The 20,145-nt window shown below is 44.1% G+C and overlaps 1 protein-coding gene across 2 annotated transcripts in view; it reads left to right on the forward strand.

The window, feature by feature from the left end:
* The first annotated feature begins 3,611 nt into the window (after positions 1–3,611).
* The window catches only part of IGF2BP1 (insulin like growth factor 2 mRNA binding protein 1), a 70,717-nt gene continuing 54,183 nt past the window's right edge, over positions 3,612–20,145 (forward strand). For both annotated transcript variants that reach the window (XM_066627621.1, XM_066627622.1), the window contains exons 1-2: positions 3,612–3,786; positions 5,357–5,417. In XM_066627621.1, coding sequence (XP_066483718.1) covers positions 3,612–3,786; positions 5,357–5,417 — 236 coding nt within the window. The remainder of the gene's footprint in view (positions 3,787–5,356; positions 5,418–20,145) is intronic.

A 20,145-nucleotide genomic window follows, 5' to 3' on the forward strand; every position in this document is an offset into this window, starting at 1 on the left:
AATAAATATTGCATTTTTAAAATATTCCTCACAGCAGCCTTCAGTATTTGCATGTTTACAATTATTTCTGAACTGAAATAATTGGTAAAAGTTTTTGAGGGGTAAAGGTTTTTGAGGGGGCTGTCAGATTGTTATATTCCAGTCTTACACTCAGTGATAAATACACCATTTGAAAACAGGAAAGTGAGTCCATGAATCAAACAATGACCTCCAACCAGAAAAAAATCTAATGATTTATCAAAATACCAAAACCTTAGAATAATTTTGATTTTGTTTTTTTTCTCCCCACTAATCAAAGGAGTACTTTGAATTTAGGCTCACATTGAGTTACAAGCAAAACTTGATCTCAAAAAATAAATCAGTGGCCATTGTAGATTTCAGTGCAAGGAAAACATGTGAAATTTAAGGAGTATTCTTGTATATAGACAAATATGTAAATACATATTTACATGTGAATCTTATGCTATTCATAATTTCTCTCTGGGAAGTTTTATTTTAAAGGATCAGAAACCTTGGCCCCTGTCTGAAGAATGCTAGTACAGTACTTGTATTTCTAAACCAGAACGGAATTTCAGTGCTGGGTGTATCAAATTTCCAGTTTGATCCAGAGAATCGATCCCTCTCTGACCCACTGCACACAATCCACTTTCATGGTAGAAGAATGTGTGTGTGTGTGTTGTGTTGTGTGTGTGCTAAAACTATAGTTTGCTCTCCCAAGACCTGTTGTTTAAAACACACACCTCCTCCCAACACACAGCTACTACTAACATCATGGTGAGAATGCAAGTCCTTTCCATTCATTCACAACCTTGCAAACCACAGATTCCCAATGAAACAGTTCTGGTTCCAGCCTAGTGCTGGGGGGGAGGGGAGGGGGGCCATCCACACACTGACACTCACACAAGCAGCCATTTAAAGGGCCAGCACATTCCAACCAGGCAACCTCCCAGCCCCATCCCCCACCTTGCAATTTCCCTTCCAAGCAAGCCTCTCTCTCCCCCAACCCCCAGCTCTCAGGATTGGTTGGCTGTGACTGGCATGCTGTAAAGATTTCCCCCATCACTTCTGGATAATGGCAGGGACCAATGCTGCTGGGGGACAATTGGCGCCTCTTCAGAGCCAGTACAGAAAAAAAAAAAAAACCCTTTAATTTTGTCCCCTCCTCCTTGGGAACCTGGAAGGACATTAAAAGTGAGGCTGGGGGAGAAAGAAGAAGAAGGCTTGCAGCATCCACCATCTTCCTCTCCCCCCTCCCTTTTCAGGAAATTATCCTCCTGCCAGCATCTTTTGATTCCTCTGGGGTGCCAAAGTGACTCCAAGAGGCTAGAGACTCAAAAAAGGTCTTCCAACCCCCTCCCACCCCCAGCCCCTCTCCAGTGATTTAAGCATCATGGTTTGAATGCCCTTTTTTTGGGGGGGGGGTGTCTTCTTACATAGAGCAATCAAACCATTTCTTTGCAAGGCATAGATTTCAATGATTTGGTCCATTTCCTCTCGAGAAATGGATGGGCTACAAAAAAAAGGGGGTGGGTGGGTGGCTGGGTGGGGGCAGAGCACATGTTAACTCCGTGCAAGACAAGGGTTAAGCGGAAGCCGCCTTCCCCAATCGCCGCCCTTTTGGTTGGTTGAGAAATATATAATTTAATGGGGATGGCTTCCCACCGATTTCCATTCATGGAACCCAATGGCTCTACTACACACACACAAACAGGGTGCACAGAGCTCGATCTCCCCCCCCCCCACTTTTTATATGGAGGGGGGAGAAACTTTATTGCTTTTCAACCAAAAAGAACCTACTTATTTTTGCAGGAGGGGGAAAAAACCCTCCTGATGAAACCTAAAAACATATAAAAAGTAGTAGAGCAAAGGAATGGGCAAGATATATTTTTGGGGGGGGGGGTTGTTGTTTGCATTTCATCTATTCCTGGGCAGAGGGGGAGAGCAAATGCATCCCCATCCGTCTTTCTCCCCCCTAACCTCTTCTTGGCACTTGGGAAGAGGGACGGTGGATCCCCTGATCAAGCCACTCTTTATTTTAAAACCATTTCTCAAGCCTTGAGAGTGGATTATTATTATTATTTTTTTGTAACGACCAGCTTTGAGCAGAAAAGCGGCAGCAGGAGAATGAACTCCCCACCCCTTTTGTTTGTGTATGTTTGCCCCCCCCCACACTTTTTTTCTTTCTCCAAAGAGAAAACACGCACGTGGGAGCTACAGTCATTGTGCGCCTCTTCCACTTTTCTTGGGTACCACCGTGGAGGGAGGTAGAGAAGGACCATTGCGCTGCCAGCCAGGTGATGATGCTCAGTGCGGGAGGCGCGCTGGTGCCACATCTCCACCTCCCCGTGTATTCGTTGATCTCTTGGTTTTTGGAGACCCCCCCCCCCCAAACCATCGTTTCCACTGGAATGTCTTCATAACTCTTCATATAGTAGAAGATCCAATATGGCTCTCGCCCACCCACCCACCCACTCCCCTATTGCATTGGTCAATTGCCTTTGATCCCTTCTTCTCCCCTACACCATCTCCAAATTGTCCATACAGAACAGTGCAACTTTGGGGCTAAGACGCGCGCACTGAGAGTCTCCTCTTCTCCCCCCCCCAAGCAGAGTTCCCTTTGATTAAGTTTACACCCAGAAAATCTCATTCAAACTCTTAAGGAGCTCATGGGGGAGGGGTGGAGGAAGGCTGGGGGAGGAGGGGAATTGTGCTGGGGGTGGGTAGCCTTCTAGCTCCAGATAAAATGGTGTGGGGGGGAAGAGAGTGAAGATCTAGAGTTGATGTCCTGCAGGCACACTTTTGGAAGGAAGGCACAGGACTGTTAAAGGTTTCTTTCTTTTTTTGCAAGAGGAGGGGGAAAAAAGTAAATAAGAGAACATTTGCAATTTTTTCTTTCCAAACCTGCCTCGCCTCTGAACATGAGTGCCTGTGTGTGCCCCTCCCCCTGTAAGGGGGGGTGGTCCCTTTTGGAGCTCTACCACCACGTGGCTTCCTCTTGCAAACATTTTTCACTCCTTTTTTCCAGGTCGATTTTATTTAGGGGCGGCGCCACTGGCTGCCTGAGCTTCAGAGACGTTCTGTGTGTGTGTGAGTGAGTGTGTGCAAGAGAGAGAGAGCGAGGCACACACACGCACACACATGAGTTGCGACTCCAAAGGAGTTGGGGGGCCGCTTGGAAAGAAAAAAAAGAAAAGAGAGAGAGAGAGCCATTTTCCCAAGCCCGCCATAAGAAGTTGCATCCCAACCAATCATCAGCCCCATTGATTCTGCAAAACAGAGAACATCCCCCCCTTTCCTCTTAGATGGTCCCCCCCTTTCCTCCCCCCCACACACCCAAAAATCACTGGTGTTTTTCCCCCCCCTACTTGCTGGATCCCCCAAGACTGAATCAGAAACTTTTTATTATCTTGCAAAGATTTGTTTGCATTAGTATTTTTTTTGCAGCCCTTTGAAAGTTGCAGCCCTTCTCATCCTCCTCCTCATCATCCACCCTCCAGTGGGATTTTTTTCCTTCTCCCACCCCTCCACTCTCTCTTGCTCCCACCTCCTGGGTGACTTGACTCCCTCCCTTTTTGGACCTACCCCACATTTTGTGCACGACGCCTTCAGCCATGAACAAGCTGTACATTGGGAACCTCAACGAGAACGTGACTCCGGCGGACCTGGAGAAAGTCTTCAACGACCACAAGATCTCCTTCAGTGGCCAGTTCTTGGTGAAATCTGGCTACGCCTTTGTGGACTGCCCAGATGACCAATGGGCCATGAAAGCCATAGAAACTTTTTCTGGTAAGCCAAATGGATCCCTTTTCCTCTTCCCCCATCCCTCCCTCTCTCCTTTTGCAACCCCCCCCGCAAAGCCTAAGCAGCCCCCCTCCCATGCTAAGTGATTGTGTGCATGCCTTGGTGCGTGTGCCCCCCACGCGTGGAGGATGCATGCATGCAGCAGCCACACTTGGTGCTCGTGGTTCTTCCGCCCTGTTTCTTTCTCTTCCCTCTTCTGTGTCATCAATGAAAGTTCACTTTCGTTTTGCATTTTTCCTCCCCCCCCCACAACTTAGGGGTATGAATGTGTATGGGGGGGATTACTTTCCTTCCCTCTCCCACTTTTCTGCCCTGGTGGAAGCCCAGAACCCAACGTGTGCGTTCATTCTTGCAAAGCCTAATGAATAAATAACTTGTAGGGCCTAGGATTTGCTATCTGCTTGCACTGGATTTCGACTGGTCCCTTGTTTTTATTTATTTATTTATTTATTTTGAAAAAGATCAGTACCCCTCTCACCCAGATTTCCCCCCCAACATAGTAGATGATGCCCCCCACCCCTTTACAAGCAACACTTTATAAGAACAACTTCTGCTTTTTGCAAAACATGAAATGTGTGGCGAATCTCCCAATGTGCACATTCAAAAGAAAGGCACTTTGATCCCAGGAGGTTATCCCCTTAGGAGACACTCCCCCCCCAACTCAAATCAACCCCCTTGTAACTGGAAATGGTGGAGCAAAATTAAATTTAATTAACCTTAAACCTGAGTTACATGATCAACCCCTCACCTTCCTTGGTTGTGAATTTTGCAAGGCCATTTGGGATTTCCCATGCACAGCAAATGCTCTTTTTTTTCTTCTTTTTTTTTTTGCCCTTTGAGAGTGTGCAGTGCTTTGGGGGAGTGGGTATCCTCTGAAAGAGGGATATGGGAAGGAAGGAAGGAGGGGAGGTGCTGGACTTTGGCCATTTTGATTTTAAACTGGGTTTTCCTGGGGCATGTGATGTGTGTATTAGCGCGAAGGTCGCCATGCTGCTAAGAGAGATAGAGGCAGAGGGAAAGGAGGCAGACCTGACTTAGCTGGGAAACAAACCTCTTTTGCCCCTTACCCAAAATGAACCAATTGAAAATTAGACTCCTTTTCCAGCTTCACATTCTCTGTTCTCTGCTGAATACAGTTTTTCATTGATTTCCCTTTTTTAAAAAAAAAATGCATGTATACTCTGAAAGCCAAGGAAGTTGGGGGTAGAATAAACCAGCAGAAGAGGCCTTATTAATTCTTGTTTTTACCTTCTTGATGGGACAGATCTCCCAACACTCAAGTGTGCAGTAAGTTAAATCTGCAAGAAAGTGTGGCACTCAGAGCCCCTCCTTCCTTGGTTCTTCCATTGTTTAATCTTATCAGTTTGAAAATCCAATTTTATTTTTAATAAATAAAGAGAGAGAAAAAAAGATTAGGCCATGTGGTTACTAGTGAAATCTACATGAATTTCCTTAAAAAAAAAAAAAGAAACAGGGTTAGAAGTTGAGTTATACATGAGAATGGCGTCCGGATTCTTTTCAATACGGTTTTTTAAAAAGACACTTGTGTTTTTAGGCAAAGTGGAGCTGCATGGAAAACAGCTAGAGATTGAACATTCAGTACCTAAAAAGCAAAGGTAATGCAGTGGTTTAATTTCTTTAATTTTTCCCATGTTGAAAGGCAATGATTGAAATAAAAAAGAACAGCGTATTTTTAAAAATCCCAAATTTGTGCAGGCAAATCTCAATTTTGAGACAAGTGTATTAAATTTTTCATTCTCTGCATTAAAAAGAAACTATTTGAATTAACTCTGGTGACCAATCTGTACATTTTCTTTCAATTCTTAATTCTCCTTGAAGTTACTTTGGAAGTTTTACAAAGGCCTTCAGTGGTGTAGTCAGCCAGAATTTGAAAATTGGAGGCTGAAGATGTGTTGTTGAAATTGCAATGTCATTTACTGTACAATTAATTCAGTCTTTATAAAACTTCTCTGTGATGCTGACACCCCTCCAACCTTTTTGTGTTTTAATTTTTTTTGCTAAATTGTGCAAGCAGGGAACTACTGGCCCAGATTCTTGAAATGAAAAGATGGGACTAATTTTTCATTTACTGCTGCTCCTGTGAATATTATGCACTTTTATGGAGATGTATTTATTTCACCATACTTTAAAAGAAATATTACCATATTTCTTTTATTCTTGGTCTTTGGTTGCCTAGATTATAGTTGGCAGTTTGCGGGAGACATGATGGGCACCATTCTTTAGAGCAGGGGTGTCCAAAGTTTTTGGCAGGAGGGCCACATCGTCTCTGACACTGTGTTGGGGGGCCCGGCAGAAAAAAAGAAGTAATTTACATTTAAATTTGAATAAATTTACATAAGTTTACATAAATTGATATATTAAAGATGAACTTACATGAATGCATGAAGGTCTTGCAATAGCTCAAGGCCTATAAAAGGCCTTGCACAAAGCAAGGCTGGCCTTTCCTTTGCTGCTGCTGCTGCATCACAGATGTGAAACAACAAGCAGTGGAGGGAGCCCTCATCCCACAGCTCACGCGAGAGGTCGAACAGTCGCCCTCACACTGAAAGTAGTTGTGTCAGGCCAGTGTGGACTCCAACAAATCTCCGGAGGGCCAGAGGCTCACTGGAGATGGGGGGCTCCCTGAGGGCCGCATTGAGAGGCCTCGAGGGCCGCAAGTGGCCCCAGGGCTGGGGTTTGGGCACCCCTGCTTTAGAGAAAAGTTACAATTACTCATTCATATGAAATCTTCAAAGTAAATACAAAATTTAGAATGCAGAATTCATTGTCAACCCTTTTTTTCAAGGCAGTTTTAAAAAAATGAAAATAGAGGTAGGATTGGGATGGGAGTGTCTGTTGCTGCACTTTGATATATTATTTGTGATATCACAACTATTTAAAAATTGATTTTGGATTTCTTGGACTTTCAAACTCTGTTGGAGAATGTGGTGATGGAGGACAAAACATTTTATGAATGGCTTCCTCCAGCTCCCTCTGTGGACTGGAAGGGTCCCAATGTCTATTTGATAATTCCTCTTATTGTAGCAACAGGCTACATAGGCCTTGTGTAATGGGGTGATCAATAGGCTTGTAACAGTCTTCCTAGCATGGTACATAAAGTAGCAGTGGTTTTAAATGACAATGGGATGGCAGGTTATTGGGAAGGTAATGCCATAATGAAACAAAGCATAATAAATACTGGGGGGAGGAAAAGAACTGTGATGGGGGGAGAGAAGAGAGATTTCATAATTGTTGTTTCTCTTAGTGCTGCTTTTAAAAAACCCATCCAGTTCTATAGAACATGGGTGATGATGAGCAATTGCTAAGTTCAGTTTCTCCCAAGACCTTAAATAAAGCTGAAAACTAACCAAATGGTGATTAATCACTTAACAATTTTGGTAACTGAGATATAGTGTGCTTAAATGTGTATAAGTCCAGGGATGAAACCTGCTAGCAAACTGGACGGAGATGCTTCTCCAACAAATCAAAACAAAAAACCAAGTTAACCAAATGGATTTTCAGACTTGTTATCATTTGGTATGCTTTCACCTCCATTCATCTGAAACATCTCCCTGCTTTACATTCACAGTGGCCATGTTTGAGTTCTCTTAAAGGTTGTCTTAAAGAGTCCTCCTTAAAGGAGTAGCTCTGACGTCACTTGGTGCATACCAGGGCTTTATTTGTAGGTTCACTGAAGATACATTTTTAATCCCCATGCTCAGGGTGTGTGATAAAGTTACTTTAATAGCTTCTCAATACATATTTTGCATTTGTTTCTTATGAACATAGGAAGATAAAAAAGTTGAATCTTTTAGGCAAGTCCTTTGCACAAGTAAGGATAGTCTGTATTTAATGACAGATTCATGGCTCTTTCCCATTTCTTTTTAATGAAAAAGTATAAGACTATAGTCAGGTTGAGTGTTTACAGGGGGTGTGTATGTGTTTGTGTATTCATCCATTTGCCTTAGGACTTGATTTGATTTTCATGTTTAGAATCATACAAAGAACAGGAACTAGTTAATTAAATATGATTAACATGATCTCAGTGACATGAGAGAGCCTCTCATCTGTAAAGATTTTTGTCTGTTAAGTAGAATAAAACTCTTGGAAAATAAGGATATATGCCTTTTGCAGTGATTTTTAAAAATAAAATCAAATTGCATGACTTAATTAATTAAAAAAATAAAATAAATATCAAACTTGGATTAATTGTTGAGTCTCAATAACTAGAAATTAAGAACAATGCCCAGACTAAGTGATGCAGGTTTTATTTTTTAAAGTGAGTGTTTTATCTGGTTACTTTGATGTAGAATGTCTACCATTCATAAACTATGCAATCTTCTCTGTGCATTTCTATCTTAAATAGGAATTAAACAGATTCAGAATGATCTATCAACCTGGGAAATAATTTTTTATACTTAATATATGTTTAAAGAGTTATCTCCACCAAAATTAGTGTATGAGTTAAAATTTAATTTTATGTTCATTGTAATGCAAGGACTGTTGCAATTTTTTATCCACAATTAAAAGTTTGCCATCCTAAACTTGGAGTAACTTTTGAGACTTTTCTAAATGAAGGAGGTGCCCAATGATTCTGAGGCTTCCTACAAAGAAAAAATTGCATATAAATCAAAAATTTAACTGTAAACTTTGTCTATAAAGTTTGTGGGGGGCATGTGATAATGTCCTCCCCATCTTAAAAGTCTTAAGTAAGTTCCATTGATTTCAAGGGAACTTGCTTACAAGGAGGTGTGTTTGTAGTTGAAGTATAATGTGTATACTTTATAGAGGGGAGAGTATAGTATACTTTATAGAGGGGAGAGATAACTTGTGTGGTTGGCATGTGTGTGTTTTTAGTTATGAGATTATTGAGAAAAGGGTTTGGAGGGAAAATTTCAATTTTATTCTTTGAAAAGTCAGCAAGTTTATTTTTTGGGTGTTGGAAAGGGTTAATTGAAACAGCCTGGAAGATATTTTAGAGGCTCAAGAATGTTAAGAAATGTTTGAAGGTTCGGTTAGGGGTGGGGTTGTCTGAGCCTGAAAAAGGAGACCAAAGTGGATAGAGTTGTGAGGTGGGGGAGAGAAGGGAAAAAATATGAATGGATAAAAATTAGAGGAGGGAAAATGAAATGAACCCATCAAGAAAGCATTCCAAATATGAAGGCTGGAAGTGACTAGTCTGACGAGAATGAAACTTGGTCACTGAGGAAAGAGTGAATATGTTTCAATAGCCAGAATTCTATGGGGAAGAATCCTGCACATGGTGGTTTTAATGCAATTTATCAACAGTTATAGTTTTGGTTGCTTCCCCTCCCCCCAAGCAGCACACTTTAGAATTATTTTTTTGTTTTTATGTGGTTTGTATTGGTTTATATTTGGCTTGTTTGAGTTCTATAAAATTAAGATAACATTGATTTGCAGCATCTTGTTTGAAAAAAAAAATGTGCCTGTCAATATATCTACAGTATTTTAAGCAGGACACTACGTTATGATAAACGTTCAGTGCTTTGTAATGCAATGCGTGAAACTCTCTGGACCAGTTCAGAGATGGACATGTAGCCTCATAAAACTGTAGCTGAAGAGAAGAGGTAGTATTTTTGTCCTTTCAATCAATCGCCAATCAATAATGTTCAAAGGAAGGCTCTCAGAATTCTTTGATTTGTGGTGTTATTTCCCAGTGAAAGAATTAACATTATGCTTTGTTGCAGCAAAAAAAATATGGAATATCTGATTCCTGCTCAGGGCTTTCACTTGCATATGTTAAAACATTTGCTCATTTTGTAATGAGTCTGTGCTGCTTTTTGCATAGGTCTTTGCTGGACTTACCTGTTCGGCATTGTTTCTTTCTCTTTGTACGGGCAATAAATGTCTTCACTGAACTGTGGTAGGGTGAAAAGTGAACTTGTAAGAGGAAACTGGGGCAGTAAAGGGAGAAAATTGTATGTGGTCATCAAGAACTTTGAAGGGTAATTCTGTTCATTTAAAATATTGACTTGATCCCAAATCCAGAGGTTCAGAGGGGTCAACAAGAAACTGACACAAGACAGTGTTTGTAAACAGAGTGCTACAGATGAACCCAAAGGGTAGTCTGACTTTTCCGTTAGTCTCCACAACAATAAAACTAGTGGCTGTAACTAGTATGGCATATTTGCAGGCCCTAGCGGTGGGTGAGCGCTGGTGGTAGCCCAGCGCAGGCTGGTGCTGGGCAGCCACCAGAGCTCCTTCACTCGGCGGTTGTGGGGACCCCCTGAGCAGCAGAGAGGTAAGTGGAGGTGTGGGAGGAGGAGGCGTTCCAGGGAGCGGGGAGGCAGGCTGAGGGTGGGGAGGAGGTGTTCCGGGGGGAGGGAGCGGGGCAGGAGGGAAGCAGGACCGGAGCCAGAGCCTCTGTGTTGGACTTGCCGCCCTACATGGAGGCTCTTGATTCACTGCCGAACTTTGGGCTGGCGGTGAATTGAGTAGCCCCATTGCAGGGCTACTCAGTTTACCCGGGGAAAAGGGACAAAATTCCCTTCTCCCAGCGAGCAGCCGGTGGCTGCCCAGAATGCACAGGATGCGGCCGCAGCCATTTTCGGCACCGCTGCAGCCCACCACCCCAGGCAGCTCAGGTTTGAGCTGTCAGTGCCAAGTGTACAACCTTGCATGCAGGTGTTGATATGAGGAGTGCTGTAGGGTAGTTTCATATGCATTACAGGATGCATTCTGTGTCCTCTGTGCTTTTTGTGCATTCACAAACATTGCATGCATTGGTACAGGTATGTCATCTAGCAAAATAGAAATAGCCCTTTGGTAATCTGAATTAAATGGGGACTTATTCTGGTCCAGCTTAAGAGTTACAGTGCAATCCTATACATGTTTACTCAGAAGTAACTCCAGTTGTGTTCAGTGGGGCTTACTCTGAGATAAGTCTGCATAGGATCTGCATGCAGCCTCAAAAAGACAATTTTGACCACTGACATAGCTCTTGTGAATTTAATCTGGTGAGGGAAAAATGGGCACTTGCTGGGATTTTACTTTCAGGGGAAAAAATGAATTGGTTTATTCGTGTAAGGAATATTCTTTTTTTAATAGCAGACAAATAGGTACCACCAGCATCTACTTTAGGATTTTTAGGGAAATAAATGTAAAAGAAGAAATGACTTAGGGCAAAATCCTATCCAACTTTCCAGTACTGGTGCAGCCATGCCATTGAGGCATGCACTGCATCCTGTGGTAGGGGGGCAACCACAGAGGCCTCCTCCAGGTAAGGGAATGTTTTTTTCCCTTTCCTCTGGGTTGCATTGTGGCTGCACTGGCACTGGAAAGTTGGATAGGATTGGGCCCTTACCTATTTTTAAATAAATAAATAAAGTCCCTCTTTTCTAAGTCTTCAAAAGTACCCAACAATATTAATGTTCTTCAGGATTGTTGCAGAAAGCATTTGATAAAAGTTTGGAAAACAGGAAAGACCCTTGAAAGAGAGAGAATAAACATCAAGACCCCTTCTAGGTGGGGTTTAGTAGCTAACAGTCAACCTCTTTCTGATTTATGAGTGGAATATATTTCCCTTGGAGACAATATGAAAGACATCTAAATTTCCTTTCCTTTTAAAAAAATTAACAGTGTATGTTATAAAAAAAGGTAAGGGTGGAAGCCTGACATTATGTGGTGGGTAAATTTAGAGTTGCTTGAAAAATGGGTTACGTTTCGACTGGAGAAGAATATTTGTTTTAGAAGGTAAATCAATGAATGTCAAGTTCTAGAAGTCATTTTTTTTTAAACTGTAGGATCTTCTCTGAATATCTGTAAGAGAGGTTGGGCAAAGATGGTATGGTGAAGATTTGTGGAAAGGAAGTGTTGTCTTTTGGTAGTGAGATGCCTTAAGATTAGCACTAAATACAGATGACTGTTGTCTTATTTGTGCTTTGCCAGCTATACTTGGGGTGTCAGAAGTTGCATTCAGGAGAGAAAGTAAGGTATCTCTGTATAAATGAGGTAGAACTGTCAGAGCTAGGAACTGAAGGACTAACTTTAGGTTTACCCCAAGCAGTGGAATTTCCCTTTTTCTCTTTGAACATGCAATACTACTCAAGCTTCTGAGATTCCCTTCAGCTTCAAAAATGATTGCTGTGCAGCATTTGGGGTGGGTGGAGGGCCATGTTTACAAGAAACATCATCCCAAACAGTGGCACTCTATTTTGCCCCCACCGCCTAGAATGGCTCCAAAGGAGAGAGAGAGGGGCCCCTTGCATGCTGCAGTGAGGCTTCCTGCAAAATTTAGGCTGCAATCCTTACCATGCTTTCCTGAGAGTAAGCCCCATTGAACAAAATAGGACTTACTTCTGAGTATACCTGGTTAGGATTGTGCCCTGTGTCCTTTCTACCCCCTCTAGCTATGCCACTGATCCCAAATCTCTCTATGGGTCCACAGCACTAGTTTTGTGGTTCTTTGGAACCTGGCATAGTGTGCGGTTTTCAGTTTATTTGATGGTCTCTAGTTGTAACCAGTTTTGGAATAGGCAGGGATGATCCTTTGGGATTGTATAGTAGCCCAGTTATAATTTTCAGTGAGGCTTTTTATGATCATAAGAATATTCCTGCTTGGGATATTAGGACACGCTGTTTCTCGGGATAGCTTTAAATCCCGTTCCCCGCACCCCAGTGAAAGGAAGGTGGCAAAGGGCCATTCTTCTTGTCAATTCTTTTGGATGTTTCTCTGAACATCTGCTTAGTGTCCTGGAGATAGAACTGTGATTGTGTGACTCTGATAGAACTGTGACAGAAAAAGGTGGGCAACTGGCTTGGTACTGAATGCTGTCACTGTGCTCTCAGTCGAAACCAACGTTGTCACTGTACTTAAAATCAGGACTCATCACTATGTTATCAAGTCCTATCCTACATGACAGGTCTCTTAAGGGATATGTGACAAACGGGCGTCTCCCTCTGGCAGGTATTCTCATGTCAGCTTTCTCTCTGCCCTCCTACGTATGCTATATATCTCAAGTTCACACATGTTGAACCATTACAGTTTTAGTCAACAGTACAATACATCCACCTAACTCCTCAAAACACGCATTCACGCAATTAAATAAAGCTGTCTGTAACAGACATACACTAATACATGTAGTTACTTGCACAGAGTACCAAAAAAGGGACACCCCCCCATGCACACTAGAGTTTTAGGGCCCAATCCTTTACAGTGCGTGCTGCCGCGCACTGTTGCAAATGTGCCATAAGGCATGTTTGTGGGCCCTAGCACCATTGGAGCGCCAATGGTAGCCCAGCGCTGTGCTAGTGCTGAACGAGCACTGGAGCATCAGGTTGAGTGGACCGCTGGGCAGCAGAGAGGTAGGTGGGGGTAGGCAGGGAGGATGTGTTCTGTGGGGGGGGGAGTGCAGGGAGGAGGGAGTGGGGTGGGAGGGAGGTGGGACTGGTGGAGCTTCGCCGGCTCAACACGGAGGCTCAAAATTCTACGCCAGCCCTTGGGTTGATGTAGAATTGAGTAGCCCCATTGTGGGACTACTCGGCTTACCCTGGGGGAAGGGGTTGAAAATCCCCTTTTCCCAAGGAACTGCTGGTGCTGCCCGTGACGCGTGCAGGATTCAGTGTCAGTCATTTTTGGAGCTGCTGCAACCCTGGGCGCCAGCAGCGCAGAATTGGGCTACCCGTGTGCTGTACTTCCAAAATATCCATTTGGCAACTATATCCAAAGGAAAGTGGTGTAGGATATACTACCTGGTCCTCTTGGACTTGCATCAGCTAAATTGGTGGTACAGGTCTGAGTAGACCCATGCAGACAGTAGAGGCTTACCCTCAGGCAAGGGAATAAATGTTCCCCACAGGAACATTGTGCTCCTGTGGTATGGCTACATTGGTAGTTTACAGCCCTAACCAGTAATCTACCATTATAATCCTAGCCAGAGAATTGTAAGGACCATCTTCTCCCACATGATGCTGTCTAAACCCTACAGTTGTCATCCATCCCTCCTGGAGCTCCCCTTCCGCAACACACACGCACGCACACTTGCTGTGGTTAGGCAGGTGTTGGTCAGGGAGAGAGCTTTCTCAATTGTCGTACCCCACATATGAACGCTTTCCGCAGGGAAGCTTGCTTGGTGCTAAGTCCAGTGCCTTTGTGGTGATAGGCGCAAATACCTTTTTATTTGCCTGCATTCCTGAAGCTAGTTTTAATTGATGGTTTGATTGTCTCTGGTGGATTTTATCACTCTGCTGTGCTGTTGGTGCTTTCTGTGGTTTTAAATATGTATTATATTTTAGGGTATTTTGTTGTTTCGGTGTTGTTGATTGCCCTGACTTTTTTTTGAACCGATGGGCAACACAAATATTTAAAAATGAAGAAGTCTTAGTGGAGTCAAAGCCCCACGTAAAGCAAGCAACCACACAAGCCTATACATGTGTACTCAGAAGTAAGTCTCATAAAGTTCATTGGGGCTTACTCCCAGGTACATGTGTATAGGATTGCAGCCTAAGTCAAGTTTATGACTCACTTCTTCCAGTGTGCAAATTGCTTTATATTTCCTTAGTTCAGTGGTTCCCAAACGTTTTAGCACTGGGACCCCCTTTTTAAAACAACACTTTGTCGGGACCCACCTAGGTTTTCCAAACTAAAAAAGGGGGATCTAGAATTTATTTATTTATTTATAATTAATAACCAGAAAAAAGAGCGTCAAATATTTATCACCCTATATTTACACATGCTTGCAAACTGCAGGAGCTGGGTTCTTTGCAGCTACGGTATCTGATTTTTGAATAGCCTCAGGACTTGAAGCAGTTATCTGATCTTTCCATCACCCTCGTTCCTGGGGAGTTTGGAGAGGCATGAAGCCACTTCACCCTCCTCGAACTTGTGCCACGTCAGGAGGTAGCGCAAGTCCGAGGAGACCCATTGGAGCAAAGGTCCCTTACCTGGAGGTAAGGGGAAAAGTTTCCCCTTGCCTCTGGCTGAGCTGCCTTGGGCCCCTATCCTGTGCTGGATACAGCACAAGCCTCTTGGCTTGCCTGTTTCAGCGCAGGGTAGGATTGCGCCCTTAATGAATTACAATGCACCTCATGATTTCACTTTTATACTATTCAATAAATCCGTCTGTAGATTTCTTAGGTATCAATTACCGGCAAGTTGTTTGACGTGTGAATGACTGTTCCTAAGTTTTGCACTTGACTTACCCACTAGTTGTAGCAAATTCCATGATTTTTGGTTCAAAGCTTGCCCTTAACTTCTATACAAGATCGATTAATAGACGGGTATGTACAGGGTAAGTCCCACCGATTGTCTGAACTCACAGGCAAATGGACATTACAGGCAGCCCATGTTACCTGTGGATTTGGAACTCGCAGATTTGATCAGCCATGGGTGGGTCCAACTTGTACCCTCCAGTTGCATGCAAGTGAACCTTCCTAGAGCCGGGGATGCCTCCCTGGCCTCCAGAAGACCTTGTAAGGCCTCCGGAAGGCCAAAAATTGTAACCGCTGGTTTTCAGCCAAAAACTGGAAGTCTCAATTTTCGACCTTCCCCCAGCCCTCAGAAGGTTCTCTGGATGCAACCACAGCACAGCTCCATTTGGGTTTGAAGGATTTGGGGGCCTGAAATCTGTGGATTCAATCATCAGCAGATTTTGATATCTGTGGGGTTTTGGGGAACGGAACCCCCGTGGTTACTGAGGGCCCTGTATCTGAAAGGGTGCAGAGCTGGGAAACAAAAACCCTCAGGCACTGAAGCTCAGTGAAGCAATTACTTAAAAATGTTGCCAATTTTTGCTGCCAGGTTTAATGCCTAAAACAATGCAATGCTTGCCCTGATGCACTGAAATGCTTTTGCAGACTGATGTCAGTCTGGGGCTCCACTATGGAATGAATGAATGAACCACAAGAAAGCGTAGAAAATAATGCCTGTCCCTATTTTCCACTGAGAGCTGGCACCTGAGTTTTAGCAGTAAGAACTTCCAGAGTGGTTGAGTCAGTCTGTGGGGTGTGTCAAAGAGAAAGGGTTGAATCATAGAGGGACAAAGGCTTGTACACTTGTGTTCTGTTACTCTAGTGGAAAACAGTGTATGTACCTCCTTGCTGTGGGGCAGAGGACTGTTTAACTTTTGGCGGAGAAGGAAACAAAAAGAGGAAAATGACCAAAAGAGGCAAATGGAGAGAAATGAAAATAATTTAGAAAGAGAAGCAAGAGCTCATTAGAAAGGAAGAAGAAGGGAAAAGAATACAAAAAAACCCTCTTCTTTTTAATTTACCAAGGCTGCTGGGATGGTGCAGGTTGGTTTGTACCTGGGCAATGAGTTGCTCAGGATGAAGAACCCACCTGGGGCAGCATCTTCATAAGCCTAGCTTGAACCTTATTGGCCCTTTGTGTCACTTGATCCCTTCCAAGTCAATATCTGCAGTACCGCCATCTGGCCATTAGCAACGGTGGCAGTGCAACAGATAGCCAACCCGGAACTCATCCCTCCAAAAAGTGAAAGTCCTTCTTAGGACCAGCCCTTCCATGAAGCTAGATGAAGCAGTTGCCTTAAGTGGATGCAAGAAGGCGGCTAATGCCACCCCTGTAGACACCACTCCACCAGCTGCTTACACACTTCCTCTTTCCTTCTTTCCTCTTCTCTCTCTCTTTCCCCTGGGTGTGCTCTACACAGGTGTTGGCCACTCACCACTGTCATTGCAGCAACACATGTCCAGTCTCCTAAAAATGGAAGTGGAGGAGAATGGTGGGGTAGTTGCAGGAGATAGAGTGGCTCACCTCTACTTCCTATCGTGGACGGGGGAGAGTGGAGGCAGAGGCTGTAGTGGTAGTAGTGCCTGAGTAGAGCACACCCTGGAAAAAAGAGGGAGAGAAGAAAGGAAGGGAAGAAAAGATGAGCCCTGGCCCTGGATTTATTTTGACCCAGAGAGATAAAACTCTTTCCTTTAGCAAACTGTGTTCTTCCCCTGTCTAGTTTATAGATCATTAAGTCTTAATTCTTGGAAGGCTCAAGTGATTTCCTTATTGGCCGAGGAATGCTTACACCGGCAGCGATGGCGAACCTCTGGTGTCTAATTTGGGACACTTGTTTGCACTAGTTTGTGTACACAGTCACAGAAGCAAAGATGGATAGCAGAAGTGGTAAGGACCCTGGGATTACTCTTCTTGCTATGTGGTCTCCCTCGATTGAAAAGAGCCAAAGGCATTGAAGGGTCAGTGCTTTCCTGATAGAGAACCTAATAATATCAGTAAATGGCTGATGAGGAATAGCCTTACTAGGGTCTGGATGAAGCAGACCCTAAAGCAGTATCCTATGACAGCTTAAACTGGTTCATCTCGAAAGAAAATAGTGAGAAACCCCCTATATCCTTGGTTCCCAAACTGTGCGCTGCAGCATCCATGGGCACTGTGGCAAACTCACAGGGTGCTGCAAGATGTCTCTTCTTACCAGCTCTCGCTGTGCCACCATCTTAAATTGTGCGAGATAGTACACGATTCAAGAAGGCGGCATTCAGAAGACCTGGGCAATAATGCTGCCGCAACTGGGCTCTGTGGCTACAGTAAGTTTGGGAACTGCTACGCTATGTTGTTTCTTTCTCTTACCTTCCCTGCACCCTATAGCAGGTCTACAGAATTTGCTGGAGAATTCTACTCCACTGATTGACTACGGCAAAACTAACTAAGGAACTTTTCCACAGGTTGCTTTGACACTGGTCTGTTTCACCTCTCTCACCGGAGGAGCACTGGAGAAGGAAGGGTTGTCACTGATAACACAGGCAGTATCCAGTAGGTACCAGTAACACTTGCCAGGCAGCCCTCCAAATCTCAGTGACCCTCTTGTGTAGAGAAGAGTATTGCATTTTCCCAGCAACGATATATTGTAGTTTGAAGGCTGGGAAAAATAAAGTGCTTTCTGAAACAGGTGGGTATCCTATAGGGAAAATGCCTGGATGTCATGCTGCAAATGACCGCTCTTATAAACTCAGCCCGTGAAGCTGGCTGAAATTGTGAAAGACAAATCATGGGCGACCAGGAACCTTGTCACACCTGATTTTAGCCCTTGTGGATAAGTTCAAATGATTTTCTAGCTCATAAAAAAAGTTGCTATCCCCACCTGCTGGTTTATACTGGTATATCAGAGAGCTCGAGTGACTTGAGTGGTGGACTTTCCAGGAAGCAAGCGCTCACCTTGGGCAAATGGCTAATAGTAATCCTTCATTACTTGATTCCTTCAGTGCACTGATTTACGATCGCCTTACAACTGAACCTTATGGAATCTCTTATTGCTGAATCAGCATTCATTTCAACCCAGAGCCTGCAGACTTGACTTGCTATTTTATATCAATATGTGAATTTTTTTCCATTCGCTTCCCAGCATTCTTTCCCACCAGGAGTACATAGCCTCTCTTTCCTCAGTGATACTCTCTTACGTTTTTCTTGTCTCCTTCATTCTGCTTACTCCTTTGTTCCTCAGCCATGCTGGCTCATCCAGCTCTTCTTCTCTGTGCGGTTTCTGTCCAATCCCACAACTCGAAGTGCTGGTGCCAACCTACAAAGCCCTGAAAGAATGACTTAGATCATCAGTATCTGAAGTGATACCTGCCTGTCAGTGTGATACGGTGATAATAGTGTCTCTTTCTCTATGTTGCCAGTTTCAGAGGAGGTGGCTGGTGAGAGGGAGAATGCTACCTTGTTGGCAGGACTGGCCCCAGAAGCTCTATGTGGAGCATATCTGTAGGGTCCCTCACCAAGCAGATGTGGTGACTGCAGCCATAGCGAGCCCAGTGTGGATAGTGCCGCTTTTGAAGTGTGGCACCCAGAAATAGTTGACGGTAACATGATGATGTCACTGTCAGCTGTTTCCAGGAGGCCATATGGAACCAGGGGCGGGTGGGGGGAGGGTCAACATAGCGTTCTACTCCAGCAGTGGACCTCCCCAGCCCTGCGCCTGGGGAAAAGGTCCACGATGGCGCCCCCCCATGGGCTGTCGCTGCCCCCCCCACAAAAAGCCGCCCCCCACTCACCTAAGACTCACAGAGCCTCATGCAACCTTCCGGAAAACCGGAAGCACAGTTTCCGCCCCCATGAGGAGCCTCAGAGAGGCTTCCGTGGGGTCCTAGCAGCTGGCGTCCGGGGCTTTTGCCCCATCAGACCTTATGGCAGGTCCACAACTGCTCCACTCAGTGCACCTCAGCATGGCTGATTCCATGTTGGGGTGGCAGCTGACTCATCAAATTGCACTAAGGCTGGCCCTGATTGTGTAGGTTCTCCTGCCTCTCTAGGTAGGTTCACCTGGTACCTACTGTAATGTCCTGTCAGCACAGAGAAATACCATTCTGGTTTCCCAGGCTTTTTTTCCCATTGAGTCCTGCTTTTATGCTGCCATGTATGCGCCTGTTGTATCGCTTGCTGTTTTCACTGTGATGGTTTAGTAATCGCTTTGAATTTTATGTTACTGTTGATATTGTTTGCCATTTATGCAAGCCACTTTGGATTTTGAATTATGCGGTGGTAAGGTATAAATGCCAAAAATGAAAGAAAAGACGAGGAATCCCTTTCTTTTGCATCTTGGTGCCCAGCTTCTGTCAACACAAAGTTTCCTAGATTTGCATCCTGTGTGTGTAAAATTCTGGTGTAATTCATAAATTCCCATGCTTCATTCAGTAGGACAACAACAGGCAAAGCTCAAGTTTGTTTTAAACATGGAGACGGGCAGTAGGTTCCTCCAAGAGCCCTCCCGCTCTTTTAGGAAATGGGTCATTTATTTTATTGCAGCAGACACCTGAGAGCCATGACATGATCAGGAATGAAATGAATTATCTTCTTGGCTGCTGCACTGGTTTTAAGCATGGATTTTTAAAGTTTCAAGCGTAGATGCGTACAGATGAGTTGGGTTTGTAGTCAACCACCTTGAGGGGAGAAACTGGGGAAAACTTGAGAATCTTGTAACAAAAGTCTTTTTAACTATGTAAGAGAGTGTCTCTCAGCCAGCTGTCCACAGAGTTGATGGAAAAAATCAGGCTCCTACATCTTGCACAAGCCATGTGCAGACTTAAGCGCTGATCTGCTGTACGGGGTGTGCAAAATGACTGCATTGAGGCAGTGTGTGTGTGTGTGGGGGGGGTGTACTCTGACCAAGAACATACTATATGTAGAAATCCATCCTGATACCATTCATATCCCTTTGTGGGAGCACTATTTTAAATTCATTGCCTGAGTAAAGAAAAGTACTATAGCAGTGGCTTTCAACCTTTTACGTACCATGAACCCAACAAATAAAGTATGAGATTGGGGTCTTACCAGTGATCCTGTTCCCCTTCCCAGGACCCAGTCCACCCACCCTGCCCTGTCCATCCCTGCCTGCCCTGTTTCCCCAACCTCTTAGGTCT

This window comes from Tiliqua scincoides, chromosome 5 (assembly GCF_035046505.1).
Source record: "Tiliqua scincoides isolate rTilSci1 chromosome 5, rTilSci1.hap2, whole genome shotgun sequence".
NCBI lineage: Eukaryota > Metazoa > Chordata > Lepidosauria > Squamata > Scincidae > Tiliqua > Tiliqua scincoides.